We start from the raw sequence: 20,535 nt of genomic DNA, 5'->3' as shown, positions 1-20,535 counted from the left end.
TATTCTAAGAATAATCATGATGCCCTCATGTCTATATTTTATTTTTATCGACGCATCTATCTCTAAACATGTGGACATATTTTTCGATTTCGGCTTTCGCTTGAGGACAAGCGAGGTCTAAGCTTGGGGGAGTTGATACGTCCATTTTGCATCATGTTTTTATATCGATATTTATTGCATTATGGGTTGTTATTACACATTATGTCACAATACTTATGCCTATTCTATCTTATTTTGCAAGGTTTACATAAAGAGGGAGAATGCCGGCAGCTGAAATTCTGGGCTGGAAAAGGAGCAAATATTAGATATCTATTCCGCACAACTCCAAAAGTACTGAAACTCCACGGAAGTTATTTTCGGAAATAATAAAAAATACTGAGTGAAGAAAATAGCAGAGGGGGCCCACACCCTGGCCACGAGGGTGGGGGGCGCGCCCTACCCCCTGGGCGCGCCCCTGCCTCGTGGGCCCCCGATGGCCCTTCGATGCTCATCTTCTGCTATATGAGATCTTTCGTCTGATAAAAAAATAATAAGCAAGCTTTCGGGACGAAACTCCGCCGCCACGAGGCGGAACCTTGGCGGAACCAATCTAGGGCTCCGGCAGAGCTGTTCTGCCGGGGACACTTCCCTCCGGCCGGGGGAAATCATCACCATCGTCATCACCAACGATCCTCTCATCGTGAGGGAGTCAATCTCCATCAACATCTTCACCAGCACCATCTCATCTCAAACCCTAGTTCATTTTTTGTATCCAATCTTTGTATCCAAACCTTAGATTGGTACCTGTGGGTTGCTAGTAGTGTTGATTACTCCTTGTAGTTGATGCTAGTTGGTTTACTTGGTGGAAGATCATATGTTGAGATCTATTATGCATATTAATACCCTTCTGATTATGAACATGAATATGCTTTGTGAGTAGTTACGTTTGTTCCTGAGGACATGAGAGAAGTCTTGCTATTAGTAGTCATGTGAATTTGGTATTCGTTCGATATTTTGATGAGATGTATGTTGTCATCCCTCTAGTGGTGTCATGTGAACACCGACTACATGACACTTCACCATTGTTTGGGCCTAGAGGGAGGCATTGGGAAGTTATAAGTAGATGATGGATTGCTAGAGTGACAAAAGTTTAAACCCTAGTTTATGCGTTGCTTCGTAAGGGGCTGCCTTGGATTCATACATTTCATGCTATGGTTAGGTTTACCTTAATACTTCTGTTGTAGTTGCAGATGCTTGCAATGGGGGTTAATCATAAGTGGGATGCTTGTCCAAGTAAGGACAACAGCCAAGCACCGGTCCACCCACATATCAAATTATCAAAGTACCGAACGTGAATCATATGATCGTGATGAAAACTAGCTTGACGATAATTCCCATGTGTCCTCGGGAGCGCTTTACTTCATATAAGAGTTTGTCCAGGCTTGTCCTTTGCTACAAAAAGGATTGGGCCATCTTGCTGCATCTTATTTACTTTTATTACTTGCTACTCGTTACAAATTACCTTATCACAAAACTATCTGTTACTGATAATTTCAGTGCTTGCAAAGAATACCTTACTGAAAACTACTTATCATTTCCTTCTGCTCCTCGTTGGGTTCGACACTCTTACTTATCAAAAAGGCTACGATAGATCCCCTACACTTATGGGTCATCACCCATCTTCTTCTGTATGTTGATGATATCGTACTTGCGGCATCCTCAACGCCCCTTCTTCGCTCCATCGTCGACAAGCTACAACAGGAGTTTGCCATGACAGATATGGGCGATCTTCACTACTTCCTCGGCATCCGCGTGCAACGTACAACACGGGGGTTCTTCCTCAACCAGGCCCAGTATGCCGAGGAGCTTCTTCGCCGCGCCGGCATGTCCCAATGCCATGCTGCCTCAACACCAGTGGACATGGCCCCAAAGGTCGCCGCTGCCGCCGGCGCTCCCGTGTCCGACCTGTCAGAGTGTCGCAGCCTTACCGGGGGCTTGCAATATCTCACAATGACGCGTCCGGATCTGGCGTATGCGGTGCAACAAGCTTGCCTTCACATGCATGACCCGCGGGACAGTCACCGCGCCCTCATCAAGCGTATTCTATGGTATGTCCGCGGCACGCTCCAGCATGGTCTTCTTCTTCTTCTAGCATCTTCATCGACATACACCATCGCGTATTCGGACGCGGACTGGGCTGGGTGCCCTGACACTCGCCGGTCTACCTCTGGTTACTGCGTGTATCTTGGTGACACGATCGTCAGCTGGTCCTCCAAAAGTGACAAGTCATCGTCTCTCGATCCAGTGCAGAAGCAGAATACCGCGCCCTGGCGAATGTGGTCGCTGATTGTGTATGGTTGAGGCAGCTGCTTGGTGAGCTCTCCGTCTCTCAATCGAAGGCCATAGTCATCTTCTGCAATAATGTATCAGCCGTGTACATGTCTATTAATCCGGTTCATCATTGGAGGACGAAGCACATAGAGCTTGACATTCATTTCATCCGGGAAAAGGTGGGCCCTTGGCGAGTTCCGTGTTGTACATGTTCCAACAACTCAACAGCTAACCGATATCATGACGAAGGGTTTGCCGACATCCATTTTCCAGCACTTCAGGTCCAGTCTCTGTGTCTCCTCAGGCATCGACGACATGACTGCGGCGGGGTGTTAGCGAACGTGCTTCTGTAGTGGTCCTATTCCTTAGGCTAGACTAGTGTAATTCTGTTGTAACAGCCAATATATATGTACTTGTGCAATCGAGTATTTGACAAAAAACTACCACATTAGGGGTTACCGTCCCACAAAACTACCACATTCAAAAAAGTGACTGACAACTATCAAAAAATTCTAATTTTGTGACTAAAAACTACCACTTTTGAAAAATGGCAAGTTTAGATGATTTAAACACATTTATGACATGCGGGACCCACTCACCAGGGCTGACATGGCGGCAAAGTCAACTATGTTTGTTTTGACCATTAGTGTTGACCGTTATGACAAGTGGGGCCCACATCAATCTTCTTCTTCCTCCTCCTCCTCCTCCTCTCTCTCTCTCTTTGGTATTTCAACAAACATCTTATGTGCATGGAGGAAAGCCGGTGAACTCCGGCCGACGACGGACGTGAGCGTGCTCATCCAGCTGCCATCCCTGACCCCAGGACCGAGCCACACCGCCCCCTCTACCACGCAGGCGTGCGCCAAAACCACGCACCGCCGCAGCGCCCGAGCTGCCCGTCCTCTCCCTTAGACGCGAGCTCGTGCAGCCATGGCACCTGTGTGCCTCGCGCCCCTGCCTCGACAGAAACTCCGGCGAGCCCTCAAGCTACTTCCCGTCGCATGCTGGCCTTTTCACTGTTGCCCCTGCTTTGGTCCTCCTGCTGCTGTGCACCGGCGCGCGCGTGCTTTCCTCCGTCTAGCGCCTCCGCCTCCACGAACCCCTCCGTCCTCATGGCCGAGCGCCTCGCCGCTGGCCAGCGCCGCGGACATTCGCGACCGCGCGCGCCCGGAGCAGGTGCAAGCTTGCCAGCTACCGTCTGCATGCAATATCGGGTCGGCGCCGCTGCATGCTGTTGCCGTTACCGGGGCGCGAGGAGGAGGTCCTCAGCCAGCGGCAGCACGCTGCCGTCGCACGCCTATAGCCCAGACACGGTGGCGCCGAGCATGCTCGCCACCTCCAACGCGACCTCGCTTCCATCGCCTCTTTCCCTTAGATGCACGGAAGGTGCTTGATGAAATGCCTGAGAGAGACGGGAGAAGGAGGAGGAGGAAGGTCGACGATGACGTGTGGGCCCCACTTGTCATAACGGCCAACTTGACGGTCAAAACAAACGGGTCTAACTTTGTCGCCACGTCAGCCCTGATGGGTGGGCCCCGTCAGTCATAAACGCGTTTAAATCGTCTAAACTTGGAATTTCTTTATTCATAGCACTGTGTATAAACTATTTCATATAAATATATTGCTTTTGTATGTATCATTAAAAAACTTGTGAGGCGGACTTTTTATGATGTTTGTTGGCAATATTTCATGTAGGTAATATATATGCGCATTTATTATGTATTTTCCTATAATCACCATAATGATTATCTTAAGAGCACCATAGCCCAGCCAAACAATATATAGTAAGGGCCCCTAATTTTTATTCTCGCCCCGGGCCCCTAAATTCTCAGGACCGGCCCTGTTCAAAAGTGGTAGTTTTAAGTTACAAAATTAAAAAAATTTGATAGTTATCAGTCACGTTTTTGAATGTGGTAGTTCTGTGGGACGGCAACCCCTAATGTGATAGTTTTTTGTCAAATACTCTGTGTAACCCCAATCAATAATCAAGGAAGTGTTACACGATCTCTCTCTTGCTACCCTCGTTCAGACTCCAACAAAGATCATCGGATACATCGAATGTAGAATGACGCGTATGTTGCCGTAGTCTAAGACGTTGAAGCGACGTTGGATATTCGATTCCAGGTCTGCTATGACCGTGCGCTGTATGCATGACATACACGCCCGTGCACGCACGACGCATAGTACATTATGCAACACTTGGTCAAATAATAATATAGGGAAGTTTTTATTTTTTTGAAAAAATAATATAGAGAAGTTGACCTGGAACAAAGCTATACCTCAAAATAATGTGGAATATTTTTCCCCACAAAAAAAGAAAAGAAAATGACTATATAGTTTCTGAATTTCGTTGACTTGAGTGCCATCTATGCATGATACATCGATCCGTGCACGTACTTAGCAAAACATGTCTACTTGCTAGTAATATCCAAATTAATTAACTCCTCGCAAAACATGTCTACTCTAATTAATTTGCCTCTATGCAAAATACATCCGTGCACGATGTAGATCAAACAGCTAGCGCCTAGCAGTAGATGGAACGCCACAAAAATCCTAGGAATAGCTATATATATCTGCATGAAATGCAGGCCATTACATCCGCATCCACCACAAAAGTAAATAGCTCTCCGGCCTATAGCGACCAACACGCAGGTAGTTGTGATGGCGTCTTCATCTCTGTCAGTGGTGTTGCTCCTGTGCCTGGCTGCGGTGGCGTCGGCGCAGATGTCCCCGACGTTCTACGACGCGTCGTGCCCCGGGGCGCTGGCCACCATCAAGAACGGTGTGGTGGCCGCCGTGAGCAGCGACCCCCGCATGGCTGCGTCGCTGCTCCGGCTGCACTTCCATGACTGCTTTGTCCAAGCAAGTCCTTCACACACTACTTGTTATTGTTTGGATCGATTTCATTTGCTGAACACCAGCGGTTAACCGTGCCTGGCTACGTACAAGCAGGGCTGCGACGCGTCCGTTCTGCTGGCTGGCAACGAGCGGAACGCGTTCGGGAACGTGGGATCGCTGCGAGGCTTCGACGTCATCGACCAAATCAAGTCCAATGTGGAGCAGGCGTGCAAGCGCACCGTCTCCTGCGCCGACATCCTCGCCGTCGCCGCTCGCGATTCCGTCGTCGCGGTAAGAACTAACATGATCTTTCAACCCCTTTTTAATTAATAATCTGTTTGCATGCGTGTCACGGTTTTGAACTGAGGTTAGTACTCATCGGCTTCACTTGTGTAGGTAGGAGGGCCGTCATGGACAGTCTCTCTGGGGAGGAGGGACTCCGACACGGCTAGCGAGACACTGGCCAACCGTGACCTGCCTGCCCCATCACTTAGCGTCACCGACCTCATCACCCGCTTCGCCGCCAAGGGGCTCAACCACACCGATATGGTCGCCCTCTCTGGTGCGCACACCATAGGGCGGGCGCAGTGCAAGAACTTCAGGACCAGGCTCTACAGCGAGGAGAACATTGACCCAGCCTTGGCGACGTCGCGCAAGGCCACCTGCCCTCAGCTAACCGGCTCTGGCGACAGCAACTTGGCCCCATTGGACGATACGACCCCGGACATGTTCGACAACGCCTACTTCGTCAACCTCAAGCTCAATAAGGGGCTCCTACACTCCGACCAGGTGCTCTACACCCTTGCCGGTGGTGCCACCGAAGACATCATTGACGGCTTCGCATCTAACCAGGATGCGTTCAACAACGCCTTTGCCGCAGCCATGGTGAAGATGGGGAACATCAGCCCCTTGATTTTCCCACAGGGTCAGGTCAGGCGCATCTGCTCCAGGGCGAACTAAGAATTGCCAGCCGGCCATTTGCACCGAAATGATAGCGTCGACCATGCATCAACCTGCTGCTTTGAGATCGGAATTAGCCACATTTTTTTCTCCACAAAATGAGCCATCCATGTCTTTGCAGCAACTTGTGGTGCCACATACTCCATTATTTCTTGCCTTTTTTTGTACCTATTGTAATTTTTTGGATCCCATTATTCTTCAATTTGATTCTCTTCTATACTTTGCTAATTATTCATAACCTATTCACATTTGTATTTTTATAAAACGTTTTGTCAATTCTAGCAAGACATAACAAAGAGTCGTCCCATCTCTGGGTTGTTGGGAGAAAGGCAATGCCCACTATGACATCTCCTCATGAACTATCAGCGTGGCTTTTGAGTACTACTATATTTGGGAAGATTATATGATAGAATGACTCACATACATTTCCTTTTTAGGAGAGTCCAACCTTCTCCTCCATCAATTGCTGATGTTATCACCACTAGCTGGTTGGAATGGTCATGGCTGTTTACAACCGACAGACCTCCACATGATAGTCTTCGCATAATGCTAGTCATGACAGGGGCTGTTATTCCATTCATTAGATACAAAGTAAGATCATTCCTAATAGTTTTCGGTATTGCGGGAGTTGGACCAAAGAACATGCTCCAGCGGATCACTTCTCCGCAATATCTTTTTTATAACCCCCCCCCCACACACACACACCCCTATAGAGGCAGTAGTCGATGAAGTGTTGGCGGGAGACAACCGACAAAAAAATAAAACGAAAAGGAAAACAAGAAAAGGAATTATCCCAATTCATTGGGATCTTTTGCCGGGGCAATAAGGAGAATAGGAGGAGAACTCATTGGCTGGCTTGGGATAAACTAATGAGACCCAAAGGCGAAGCGGGTATGGGATTTCATGATCTTAGATTATTTAATCATGTGCTTCTAGCTAACCAAGTTTGTTGGTTATTGGTTTATCAGCATCCACTATGTGCAAAGGTGATGAAGGCAAAATATTATCCTCGTGGGCATGTCCTGGATACGGTCTTCCCGCAAGCGATGTCGGTGACTTGGCAAAATGTTATGCATGGCCTTAAGCTGCTTTAAAATGGTGTCATTTGAAGTGTTTTGATGGTGCTAGTATAAATACTTGGAGAGGTAATTGTCTTCCCAGAGATTATATCCACAAAAAAAAAATCTATTTTTAAGAATTGAACTAGGCTTAAATGGGTGTGTGAGTTATTCATGAGAGGGTCTAGGAGATGGGATGAGAGAATTTCATCACACACATGTTTTATCACCATGATGTTGAGGAAATTTTAAAATTTCCTATTCAATCTGTGGGAGAGGGAGATTTTATTGCTTGACACCATGAGAAAAATGGTTTTCTTTAGATTAAGAGTGCGTATAGGCTGGCGTTGAAACACAATGACAATAAAGTAGATTTTGGGAACTCTAGTACCACCATGAGCGGGGAAAGGATGCTCTGTTGGGGAACGTAGTAATTCAATTTTTTTTCCTACGATCACGCAAGATCTAACTAGGAGATGCATAGCAACGAGAGGGGAGAGTGTGTCCACGTATCCTCATACACCGAAAGCGGAAGCGTTTAGTAACGCGGTTGATGTAGTTGAACGTCTTCATGATCCAACCGATTCAAGTACCGAACTTACGGCACCTCCGTGTTCAGCACACGTTTAGCATGATGACGTCCCTCGATCTCTTGATCCAGCAGAGGGTCAAGGGAGAGTTCCGTCGGCACGACGGCGTGGTGATGGTGATGGTGATGTGATCCGCGTAGGGCTTCGCCTAAGCACTACGACGCTATGATCGGAGAAGTAAACTGTGGAGGGGGGCACTGCACACAGCTAAGAGAACAATTGTTGTGCTTTGGGGTGCCCCCTTGTCCCCGTATATAAAGGAGGGGAGGAGGTCGGCCACAAGGGGCGTGCCAAGGAGAGCGGAGTCGTATTAGGACTCCAGTCCTAGTAGGATTCGCCCCCCTTTTTTTCCTTCTACCGGAGGGGGAAAAGGGGAAGGAGATGGAGTAGGAGAAGGAAAGGGGGGTGGCACCCCGTTCCCTAGTCCAATTCGGCCTCCTCCCTTGTGGGGGCCGCACCTGACCCTTGTGGGCTGGTTAGCCTCCCTCCTATGGCTCATATGGCCCATATCTTTCCCTGGGGGGTTTCAGCAACCACTCTGGTACTCCGGTATATACCCGATACACTTCGGAACCCTTTCAGTGTCCGAATACTACCTTCCAATATATCAATCTTTACATCTCGACCATTTAGAGACTCCTCGTCATGTCCGTGATCTTATCCGGGACTGCAAACAAACTTTGGTCACCAAAACACTTAACTCATAAATACAAATCGTCATCGAACGTTAAACTTGCGGACCCTATGAGTTCGAGAACTATGTAGACATGACCGAGACACATCTCCGGTCAATAACCAATAGCAGAACTTTACATCTCGACCATTTAGAGACTCCTCGTCATGTCCGTGATACCATTCGGGACTCCGAGCAAACTTTGGTCATGAAAACACTTAAGTCATAAATACAAATCGTCATCGAATGTTAAGCGTGCGAACCCTACGGGTTCAAGAACTATGTAGACATGACCGAGACACATCTCCGGTCAATAAACAATAGCGGAACCTGGATGCTCATATTGGTTCCTACATATTCTACGAAGATCTTTATCGGTCAAACCGCATAACAACATACGTTATTCCCTTTGTCATCGGTATGTTACTTGCCCGAGATTCGATCGTCGGTATAATCATACCTAGTTCAATCTCGTTACTGGCAAGTCCCTTAGTCGTTCCGTAATGCATCACCTCTTCGATACACGGAGTGACAAATCCTAATCTTGATCTATGCCAACTCAACAAACACCTTCAGAGACACCTGTAGAGCATCTTTATAATCACCCAGTTACTTGTGATATTTGATAGCACACAAAGTGTTCCTCCGGTATTTGGGAGTTGCATAATCTCATAGTGAGAGGAATATGTACAAGTCATGAAGAAAGCAATAGCAATAAAACTAAACGATCATTATGCTAAGCTAACAGATGGGTCTTGTCCATCACATCATTCTCTAATGATGTGATCCCGTTCATCAAATGACAACACATGTCTATGGTTAGGAAACTTAACCATCTTTGATTAACGAGCTAGTCAAGTAGAGGCATACTAGGGATACTCTGTTTTGTCTATGTATTTACACATGCATTAAGTTTCTGGTTAATACAATTCTAGCATGAATAATATACATTTATCATGATATAAGGAAATATAAATAACATCTTTATTATTGCCGCTAGGGCATATTTCCTTGAGTCTCCCACTTGCACTAGAGTCGATAATCTAGTTCACATCACCATGTGATTTAACACTCTATAGTTCACATCACCATGTGACCAATACCCAAAGGGTTTACTAGAGTCAATAATCTAGTTCACATTGCTATGTGATTAACAGCCAAAGAGTACTAAGGTGTGATCATGTTTTGCTTGTGAGAGAAGTTTAGTCAACGTCTGCCACATTCAGATCCGTATGTATTTTGCAAATTTCTATGTCTACAATGCTGTGCACGGAGCTACTCTAGTTAATTGCTCTCACTTTCAATATGTATCCAGATTGAGACTTAGACAAGTAGTAAACCGTTCATGCTCCCTATTTGCAGTCGCTTTGTGGACATGTACTATGTTTGCAGTTACATGTATTGTCATGGACATGCCATTGGACCAAAAACTCTCTTTTTGACCTTAATTACTGCCGCTTTGTGTCCATGCATTTGGGGTAGAATGATTGTCATTGCATGTTCAGGGGTAAACATACAATTAACCTCAACAGTTCCCCTCCCAACCCAGTAGCGATTTCTTTGTGCATCTGCAGTTGCATGTCTAGTGGTGGACATGCAATTGGCAGCCAACCCTCTTCCCCTACCTCAGTTGCAGTCACTTTGTCCCCATGTAGTTGCAGTCAGTTACAACACTTGTAGTTGCATGTCTAGTGGTGAAGATGCAACTAGCTGGACAACCCCCTCCCGACCCCAATAGCAGTCGCTTTGTGCGCATGCAGTTGCAGTCGGGTTACAACGCTTGCAATTACATGTCTACTGGTGGACACACAACTAGCCCGACAACCCCTCCTGACCCCAATTGCAATCTCTTTGTGCCAATACAGTTGCAGTCGGGTTACAACGCTTGCAGTAGCATGTCTAGTGGTCGACATGCAACTGGCCACGACAAGCCTCCTCCCTTCCGACCCCAGTTGTAGTCACTTTGTGCCCATGCAGTTGCGGTCGGGTTACAACGCTTGAATTCGTATGTCTAGTGGTGGACATGCAACTGCCTAGGACAACCCTGCCTCCGCGACCTCAGTTGGAGTCAATATATGCCCATGCAGTTGTGGTCGCTTTGTACTCATGCAGTTGCACTCAAATTACAACACTTGCAGTTGCACTCAAATTAGAACGCTTGCAGTTGCATGTCTAGTGGTGGACATGCAACTAGCCCGACAACCCCCTACTGACCCCTGTTGCAGTAGCATTGTGCCCATGCAGTTGTAGTCGGGTTACAACCCTTGCAATTGCATGTCTAGTAATGGACATGCAACTGGCCACGACAACCCTCCTCCGTTTAGACCCTAGTTGCAGTCGTTTTGTGCCCGTGTAGTTGCGGTCGGGTTACAATTCTTGCTGTCGCACAGATGTAAAAAACTGAACAACTAAGCAAAAAAATTAGTGAGACAATAGACAATACAGAATACCCACATGTCGACAAGGCGAGAAAGCATTAATGTGAAAGTGTGAGCTAGAATGCGGGGCACATGAAAAAACACGCACATTTGCCCTAGGGTAGGTGTTGTTGCATCCCGTTGAAAGGTTGCAGTTGCGACCCATTTGAAAACTTGTAGTTACGATCCCGTGAGTACATGTAGTTGTGATCCCATTTGAAACTTCTTGTTGCGATTCCTTTTGAAAACTTGCAGTTGCGATCTATTTTTAAAGACTTGCAGTCATGACCCGAGAAAACAAAAATGAAATGAAAAATAGATTTATCTAGTTGTACATTCCAAAATTAACAAAATCTCATCCAACTAGAATTAGTCACAAGTGTTTGCATATAAAGCATGAAAAAGCTAACAAAAACTAAATAAACAAATAATAAAAAGGAAATCAAATGATAACAATAAAAAAATGCAGCCAAAAAGAAAAGAAAGATTAGTCACGAGAGTGAGGAACGACATGGTCGCTTTCCCTATTAACATGTAGACATAAAAAAGGTGACAAAAAGATAGACATGAGTGTGGTAACTTTTTTTTTTCTTTTTTGGCAATGGACTGTGGTAAATTTTTTTTGAGGTGATGAACTGTGGTAACTAGGTAGTGCGTTGGTGCATGTCGCTACAGCGTGGACAAGCGGGCCGACAAAAAAACAACTTGGGCTGCCGTGCCCGCGTCGCTGCATGCAAAGAAAAAAAACAGCATGCACAAGTTACTCAAAAAAGAAAAAAAAACAGCACGCACGAATGTCCGCACGTTTAGATCGGATGGCCAGGTGCGTGAATGAGACCAATTTGTTTCTCATCTAGCTAGGTTTTAGCAAAACTGTTAAAAGTATGGGTTTACTAGAAAACAAAAAAAATAGGCTAGAAAATCCCACAAAAATCAGAAATATCCAACCATTTATTTAATAGACACACACACACATGTGCAAAAATTCATTATATTTTACTTTCACAAGTTGCGTACAAAAAAAAGACAAATATGTAGTTTCAAATGGGCCAGAATTTTTTTTTGTTTTTGGTTTGGAATTTTGTTTTGTTGTACAGCTTACAAAGTACAGTTTTTAAAAAAAAAATTATGTATCCGTAGTGAATACATACAAGTTTTCACAGAATTATTTTCATTTTTTTGAAACTTTTAAATATGGTTTTTTTTTTCAAAAAGGGGCACCGTGGTGCCCGAGCACACAAACTTCACACTCATTGAGTGTCTCTCTTTTGTTTCCCTCAAAAGAGAAGTCGAATCATTTTACGCATCGAATTACCCAGTTTAAGATGCCCCCAAAGATTTGTATATGACTACATCATGTTCATCACACAATTCAATAATTTATATATGAAGTCTACTATGTATAGAAAGAATGACTAATTGTGTCAACTCGAGCCTACCATGACTTAGAAGATAGTCACACATATATCAAATAACTCTCAGATCACAACAACCAAAGTAACTCCTAACAATTATTCGAGTAAAAAATTAGTCAGGATCGCTCAATCATACTTTTACATACGAACAATGGGCACGACAGAAAAACTGCTTTAGTTGCCAGAGATATTAGTATAACTTTTGGTGGCAATGCATTTGAATGAATCTAATGCTTTAGTTAAAATATCAAGAAATTTTGTAATTGAGAAACCAAAATTAGTGAAAACACTTCAAACCTGACTTGAACAAGATAGAATAATATATTTTAAAGCTTCCTCTGGCTATTCGACTTTATAACCCAACAAGATGCCATCCAACATGTGAAGTGCATCTGGATGACCAAATGCTTTAATTAATATTAGACTTCAAAATCATCACATTTTCTTTGTCAAACTCAAGAATAAAAGTCCAACTAATCATCCATAGACAACAACTTACATGGTAGGCCGCAAAAATATTCAAGACATTAAAATATACAAAGTATTATCCATCTATTTTCAAAATGTTAGATTTCACAAACAAGGCACTAACTTTTATATGTCAGCACTACCACCCCCTAACTCTTGAATGCAGTCACCCGTTAAGTTATGACATGCAGGTTCAGTGAGGTACAAACATCTTTGCCGACACTTAGTACATCTGTTGAATGCAGTAAGTTATTTGAATAGTAGTAAGCATTTTTTTTTTGAATTACATGAAGATTTTTTACATTGCATATTATTTTTCAAAAGTGTCACGTATATTTTCTTGAAATGCATGAACATTTTAAAAATATCACATACATTCTTGTAATGGTACAAATATTCTCTAAAAGCTGGGCAAATATTGTTTTTACACTGCATGGACATTTTTGAAGTGTACGATGAACATTTTTAAAATAAAATTTAGTTTTTAGTGTGTATTTACAAAACACAAATATAAGGTTTTTTTAGCAGTACACAAATATAAGTTTTTTTTTCAGGGAACAGAAATGTAAGTTTTTTTAGACAATCATCCGAATCTTTATTAAACCGTCACAATGTTTACATGAATGAAAGAAAGTTCACCGGGATGGCCTAACCAAACATGGCGGCCAACCCCTAAATTGAAGTGCATGCTTTGCAAGATTGTGAGCCTCGAAGTTCGAGCTCCTAAACTCATGGACAAAATTATATAAAATGAAGCTACTCGAATACTCTATGATTTCATGTATAATAGCACCATAGCCTGCCCCACTCTTCCGCTTAATATCCTCAATCGCCATCTTACAATCTGACGCAACATGGATAGATTGTAAATTAAGATCCTCTGCGAGAACCATCGATTCTCTTGCTGCTAGTTCCTCCAATGTGGTAGGGTCGCTGATGCCCCTAAAGACAATGGCCGATGAACCCAGGTACATGCCCTCCCTGTCTCTGCACACTGCCACAACTCCACAAATATAAGTAAAACATAAAAAAAAATGTGCGTGACTTCAGTGTGATGAAACCACATGGCTACTGGGCCGGCCCACTAATAGCTCCCTCTATAGGCGAAGCATATGTTTGCCCCTGTATCTTGCCTACAAAGAGATATGCTCAGCTTGGCCCATGAACAAAGTCTCACCAATAGTACCGTTTTTCTCCAGAAGGTGTCTGATCGCTAGTTAGTTTGTGCATGCTTAATGCTGGGCCTTTTCTCTCTTTATTTTTTCACTTTATCCCTTCTTATAAATATTTTGGAAGTTGTTAAAGTATGTTTATTTTATTTTATTTTATTAGTCCTATAAAAATGTTTATAGGGTATTAAAAAATGGTAATCATATTTTCGAAAAGGGTTCATCATGTGTTAAAAAGATTCCTCGGGTATCGAAAATGTTCAGTGGGTCTTTTAATTTTTTCATAGGATATTTAAAAAATGTCCACCAGAAAATAAAATTTCATCGTGTTTTCCAAAATGTTCGACGCATATTAAAAAGGCCATTTTTTTGAAAACATTTCCATCGTGTAATAGAAAATTGTTCGCTGGTCATTAAGAAGGATTCATCATCTTATTTAACAAATCTCTATTGCATATTAAATAACTTTTTATTGTGTTTTAAAATACTTTCATCATGTGATATAAAATTGTTCAACACATATTACCCTTTTCAATAAATGATAACACATTAAAAAATGGGCATGGAAATGTAAAAAGTTCTCCACATATACTTTTTAAAATTTTAATGACATATAAATATATATATTCATACTCTATGACCGATAGGATTTTTAAAGATAATGAATTTGAACCTAAAAAAATGGAAATTTAAAAATTTAAAAAGAAAACTGAGAATAAAAATAGAAACAAAATTATCAAAACCGATAAAGAAAACACATTAATAAAATGTAAAAAAAAGACATAGTCTTCCTAAAACCAAACGGAAGATTCCCAAAACCCGCTAAGCACACGATTACTAGTTCCACCAGGTCCGCTACTAGGCCACGATCCCCACATTGTCGCCTGTACATCCACCTTGCAAGAGGCGAGATATAGCTTTTTGGTTGCAACTTCGTGTGGAAAAAAGAGAACTTATCCATTTATGGCGTCATGTGGTTAGAACTGTAGGCCCATGAGGCCATCTCTTGCTATCTGCTGCTTACACATATCATCGACCAAGTCACCATATGTGGCTTTTGGAGCTCCTGGTCTATGTACAGTACTCCACTGACCACTGATTACGTTGCTCTTTCAGTGGATGGATACTTTTCAATGGAATCTGGCGCGACAACGTTAGGGATGATTCTCCAACGACATGATGGTTCAATTATTTTTTTAGCAAGTTGGTTTATTTCAATTGTGACGAAGCACTGGAGGCGGAGAATAGATACATACAATTATGCAAGGGATGTTACTTGCTATACAAAATTTCAGTCTTCCGGTCATTGTCCAATCTGACTCAAGTGAGGCTTTATCCTATCTATCAGGGGACGGACTAGTTCGCTCGACATATGGTCATCTTGTGGCTGAAATTAAGGACTTGATATGTGACATGGAGTTTATTCCCTAGAAATTGACTAGGGATCAGAATAGAGTTGCCGATCGTGTGGCAAACTATAGTCGTATCGAGTGTACCACGGCCTATGTGGAAGTAGTTGGACCACCATGTATCGAGGATCTTCTGACTCTCGACTGTAACTCTCTCAATTTGGAATAAAACTCCTTTCCCCACGCAAAAATATATATGCTTGGAGGGAGGTGCCATATATCGCTTCTAGCGAGCAGTACGCTCGCATCGCTCATGCGCCTGCTGTTGGTAGGCTTGGCCCAATGAGCGTGGAAGAGCTAGTACACGTTCATTTTCTCTTATTATTTCGGTCGGTTTAATTTTAATTAAAAATCACGAAGAAGAACAAGTTCATGAATTTTAAAAGAGTTCAATTTGAAGAATGTTACATATTTTAAAAAATGTTAATGGATTTGACAAAATTCATAAAATTGGAAAAGTGAAGAATTTGAAAACAATCAGTGAAAAATGTCCACAAATTTGGAAAAGGTTTAATAATTTAAAGAAAGCTCTCTTATTTTAGAAAATCGTTCATGAATTTGAAAATTGTTCAGTGAACGACATTTGAAAAAGGTTCAATGCAAAATGTTCAGAAGTTCGATTTTTTTTCATGAATTTAAAAAATGTTGTGTATTTGAAAATTCTTTGCGGATTTGTAAATGTTCTTGTATTTGAGAAACAGGAAAAAAGAAAAGAAAAGCAAAAAAGCAGTAAAACCGGTGCATACATTGGATCGGACGTTGGGTAATCATATGAATAATTGTTAGCGAACGTGCTTCTGTAGTGGTCTGTTCCTTTAGGCTAGAGTAGTGTAATTCTATTGTAACAGCCAGTATATATGTACTTGTGTAACCAATCAATAATAAAGGAAGTGTTACACGATCTCTCTGCTATCCTCGTCAGACTCCAATGGTATCAGTTTGAATCTCACGATCCACGTCTTCCACTACTCCTCTCTCCTCCCCACCCTCCACGATCGGCATGAGCATTCCTCTTTGTCTCCTCCGCGACTCGGAGTCCGACGACGACCAGTTCCGTTTCCCGTCGTCACCTCAACCCTCCCCACCCAGGTCCAGTCCTTCGCATCCGCGACCATGTGCTGGTTACTCTGGATTTCGAAGGAAAACTACGCCCTCTGGCGCCGTCAGTTCCTCTCCGCCCTTGCCAAGTTTGGCCTCACCGCCCACGTCGACGGCTCGCCGACCCAGGCGACTTCGACTGGGTTCTCAATGACTTTGCATCCTCCCGTGGTACAACGCTACAGTGACTCGTCGACGTTGGAGATCGTCTCCGATCACAAGGACACGACGTATTCCCTCTGGCACCCGCTTCACTCTCTCTTCCGCAGCAACCGGCGACGCCCGATCACCTACCTCCTCGACGAGTTCCACAGCTTTACCCAGGGCGATCTCTCCGTCGTCGACTACACCTCCCGCTCAAGACCATGGCGGACACCCTCCGGGACCTGGTCACCGCCTGAAGGATCGCGAGCTCGTTCACAATGTGCTCCGTGGCCTCGATGAGCGTCTCCAACACGCCGTCCCGCACATGACGCCCGTACGCCACCCTTCTTCATCAAGTGCGGTCGTTTTCCAGCTAGAGGAGCAGCGCGTCGCTCGCCTGGCGCGCGTCAACGCCCGCTCGGCTCTTCTCGCCCATGCCAGCGCGTTCTACGTGGCCCGCCTATCGTCTTCCACGTCGGCCCGCCCTCCTCCAACCCCCCGCTGCTCGGCCCTCCAACGGCCGGGCCCGGCGGCTCTCCGGCTCTCGTGGGCGCCAGAAGAAGCGCAAGCAGAACCTCCGGCCAGCCCGGCTCTCTTCCGGCGGGGCGCCGGGCGGCCTTCTGCCCGTCCCGCGTCTGCCCTCCTGCTGCATGCGCACGATGGCCGGCACCTTACAGGGATCCTCGACGCAAGCCCACCCGTACCGTCGTTCCCCAGGCGCACCCAGCTACGACCACCGTCCTGCCCTCACCACAATGGGATCAGGCCGCCCTCATTGCTGCCTTGAATTAGATGGCTCTACATCCGCCCACTGCTCCTGGCGGCGATTGGATCTTCGACATCGGCACCTCTTCCATATGGGCTCCGGCTCTGGTATTCCCTTTCCCCTTCTCTCCAACCTCGATCGTCGTCGATAATGGTGCTCCTCCGCCCATCACGGCGTCGGCTCACCTCCTCCCCCACCCCCTCACGCCCACTCTCTCTTCTTGAAATTCTTTCTCCCCTTCCTTATTAGAAATAGTCTTACTTCATGCCTTTACTCGTGACAATTTGGTTTCTGTTGAATTTGACCCTACTGGTTTTTCTATCAAGGATCTGGCAACCAAGATGGTGCTTCTCCGATGTGATTCTCCCAGCGAGCTCTACACCTTCACACCGCCTCGCCACTATCTCTCCACCACGTCACCGCCGACCTGTGGCACCAGCGCCTCGGCCATCCTGGTGCCGCCGTCCTCGCCAAAGCCTCTTACATATTTTCAATTCAATTTCAATAAAAGCACGACATATTCATTGTGATGCTTGTCACTTGGGCAAACATGTTAGGCTACCTTTTAGTTCCTCTTCTTCCTCAAACTAGTTTCCCTTTTGAGCTTTGTCATTGTGATTTATGGACAAGTCCTCTCTTAAGTGTATCCGGTTATCCAATATTACTTGGTCATTCTGGATGATTTTACTCATTATGCCATGGACCTTCCCTATACGTCGCAAGTATGAAGTTCATTCTCTCCTTACTCGTTTCTATGCCTACGTCAAAATACAATTCTCTCGCCCCCATCTTAGCCTTCCAAACGGACCAACGGCCGTGAATTCGACAACCTTGCCAACCGCACGCTCTTTAGTCCAACGACACTCTTCTACGCCTCACCTGCCCCTACATTTCCCAACAAAACGAGAAAGCCGAATGCATTTACCGCACTCTCAACCACAAGGTTCGCACCCTTCTCTTGCATGCTCAGATGCCTCCTCCATGTGGGCTGAAGTCCTCGCCACATCCACCTACCTTCTCAACCGTAGACCTTGCAAGCCTCACCTCATTACCACACTACACGAGCTTCTCTTTGGGCATGCACCTGACTTTCGCCACTTACATGTATTCGGTTGCCTCTGTTATCCCAATTTGCTCGCGACTACTCCCAACAAACTCTCCCACGATCGGTTGCCTGCGTTTTTTTTGGGTTATCCCGGTGACTGCAAGGGATATCGTTGCTACAATCCCCTCACTCGTCGCGTAATCTTTTCCAGGCACGTCATGTTCGTTGAAATCCATTTTCCCTGTTCAAAACCCCTGCCTCCCACACCCGAATCCATCGCTGAATCAGCTCCTGATCCGCCTCCCTTGGATCACGTCGATCCTGCATGGAGCCGCCCCAACCGACCCCTCCCGCATCGCCACCTGGCTCCCCCATGCGGCCCACGTCCACCCCTCCCAACTCGCAGCCCACCACATCCGGGGCTTCCCCGCCTTCCCCACCTGGCGGCCCATCTCCCTCCACTCGATCATCTTCCTCCTCCTCCGCTCCTCCTCCACCGCCGCCTACCAGCACCACACACCCGATGCTCACGCGCGCTAAACACGTCATCTTCCAACCCAACCCTCGCTAGCCAATCTTCAGGCCACCGTCCTCTCTCCCATTCCCACTTCCGTTCGCGTAGCTCTTCAAGATCCAAATTGGCGCGCCGCCATGCAATCGGGAGTATGATGCCCTGATGATGAACTCGACGTGGACACTTGTTCCGCGCCCACCCAACACTAATGTTGTGACCGGCAAGTGGGTTTTCAGGCACAAGCTGAACGCCGACGGGTCTTTGGAGCACTATAAGGCCCAGTGGGTCATCCGCAGTTTTGCCCAGCGCCCTGGCATCGACTTTGGCGAAACCTTCTCTCCGGTTGTCAATCCGGCGATGATCCGCATGATGCTTACTCTGGCGTGCTCGCATGGTTGGCCCGTACACCAGCTCGACGTGAAGAACGCTTTCCTTCATGGTGTTCTCGACGAGCAGGTGCACTTCTACCAGCCGACCGGCTTCGTCGATGCTTCACGCCACGATCATGTCCGTCGCCTTGCCAAGTCCCTCTACGACCTCAAGCAGGCGTCGCAGGCCTGGTTTCATCGCTTCACCGTGTTCGCCGCCACCATTGGCTTCACTGCATCCCGCTCCGACGCATCCCTATTCATCCTCCGGCGGGGTGCTAAAGCTGCCCATTGATACGTCCATTTTGCATCATGCTTTTATATCGATATTTATTGCATTATGGGCTGTTATTACACATTATATCACAATACTTATGCCCATTCTCTCTCTTATTTTACAAGGTTTACATAAAGAGGGAGAGTGCCGGCAGCTGGAATTCTGGGCTGGAAAAAGAGCAAATATTAGAGACCTATTCTGCACAACTCCAAAAGTCCTGAAACTCCACGGAAGTTATTTTTGGAAATAAAAAAAATACTGAGCGAAGAAAATAGCAGAGAGGGCCCACACCCTGGCCACGAGGGTGGGGGGCACGCCCCCTGCCTCGTGGGCCCCCTGGTGGCCCTCCGATGCCCATCTTCTGCTATATGAGGTCTTTCATCCGAGAAAAAATAATAATAAGCAAGCTTTCGGGATGAAACTCCGCCGCCACGAGGCGGAACCTTGGCGGAATCAATCTAGGGCTCCGACAGAGCTGTTCTGCCGGGGACACTTCCCTCCGGTAGGGGGAAATCATCACCATCGTCATCACCAACGATCCTCTCATCGGGAGGGGGTCAATCTCCATCAACATCTTCACCAACACCATCTCATCTCAAACCCTAGTTCATCTCTTGTATCCAATCTTTGTATCCAAACCTCAGATTGGTACCTGTGGGTTGCTAGTAGTGTTGATTACTCCTTGTAGTTGATGATAGTTGGTTTACTTGGTGGAAGATCATATGTTGAGATCCATTATGCATATTAATACCCCTCTGATTATGAACATGAATATGCTTTGTGAGTAGTTACGTTTGTTCCTGAGGACATGGGAGAAGTCTTGCTATTAGTAGTCATGTGAATTTGGTATTCGTTCGATATTTTGATGAGATGTATGTTGTCATCCCTCTAGTGGTGTCATGTGAACATCGACTACATGACACTTCACCATTGTTTGGGCCTAGAGGGAGGCATTAGGAAGTAATAAGTAGATGACGGGTTGCTAGAGTGACAGAAGCTTAAACCCTAGTTTATGC

At 45.5% G+C, this 20,535-nt stretch overlaps 1 protein-coding gene across 1 annotated transcript; it reads left to right on the top strand.

Moving 5' to 3' along the window:
* The first annotated feature begins 4,931 nt into the window (after positions 1-4,931).
* Positions 4,932-6,453, top strand: LOC123108556 (peroxidase 2). Its single transcript, XM_044530325.1, has 3 exons — positions 4,932-5,172; positions 5,263-5,439; positions 5,545-6,453. The coding sequence occupies exons 1-3, from the start codon at positions 4,972-4,974 to the stop codon at positions 6,106-6,108; spliced, it is 942 nt and encodes a 313-aa protein (XP_044386260.1). The 5' UTR covers positions 4,932-4,971; the 3' UTR covers positions 6,109-6,453.
* Positions 6,454-20,535: the final 14,082 nt, after the last annotated feature.

Source organism: Triticum aestivum, chromosome 5A (assembly GCF_018294505.1).
Source record: "Triticum aestivum cultivar Chinese Spring chromosome 5A, IWGSC CS RefSeq v2.1, whole genome shotgun sequence".
Classification (NCBI taxonomy): Eukaryota; Viridiplantae; Streptophyta; class Magnoliopsida; order Poales; family Poaceae; genus Triticum; species Triticum aestivum.
The sequence above is the reverse complement of the archived record's forward strand: the minus strand, read 5'-3'. Positions and strand labels throughout refer to the sequence as shown.

Bases quoted from the DNA above. Each gene is read 5' to 3' on its own strand.
- LOC123108556 (XM_044530325.1), top strand. From the start codon at position 4,972: ATGGCGTCTTCATCTCTGTCAGTGGTGTTGCTCCTGTGCCTGGCTGCG. The intron at 5,173-5,262 runs GCAAGTCCTTCA...ACGTACAAGCAG, and splicing joins TCCATGACTGCTTTGTCCAA to GGCTGCGACGCGTCCGTTCT. The intron at 5,440-5,544 runs GTAAGAACTAAC...TCACTTGTGTAG, and splicing joins CTCGCGATTCCGTCGTCGCG to GTAGGAGGGCCGTCATGGAC.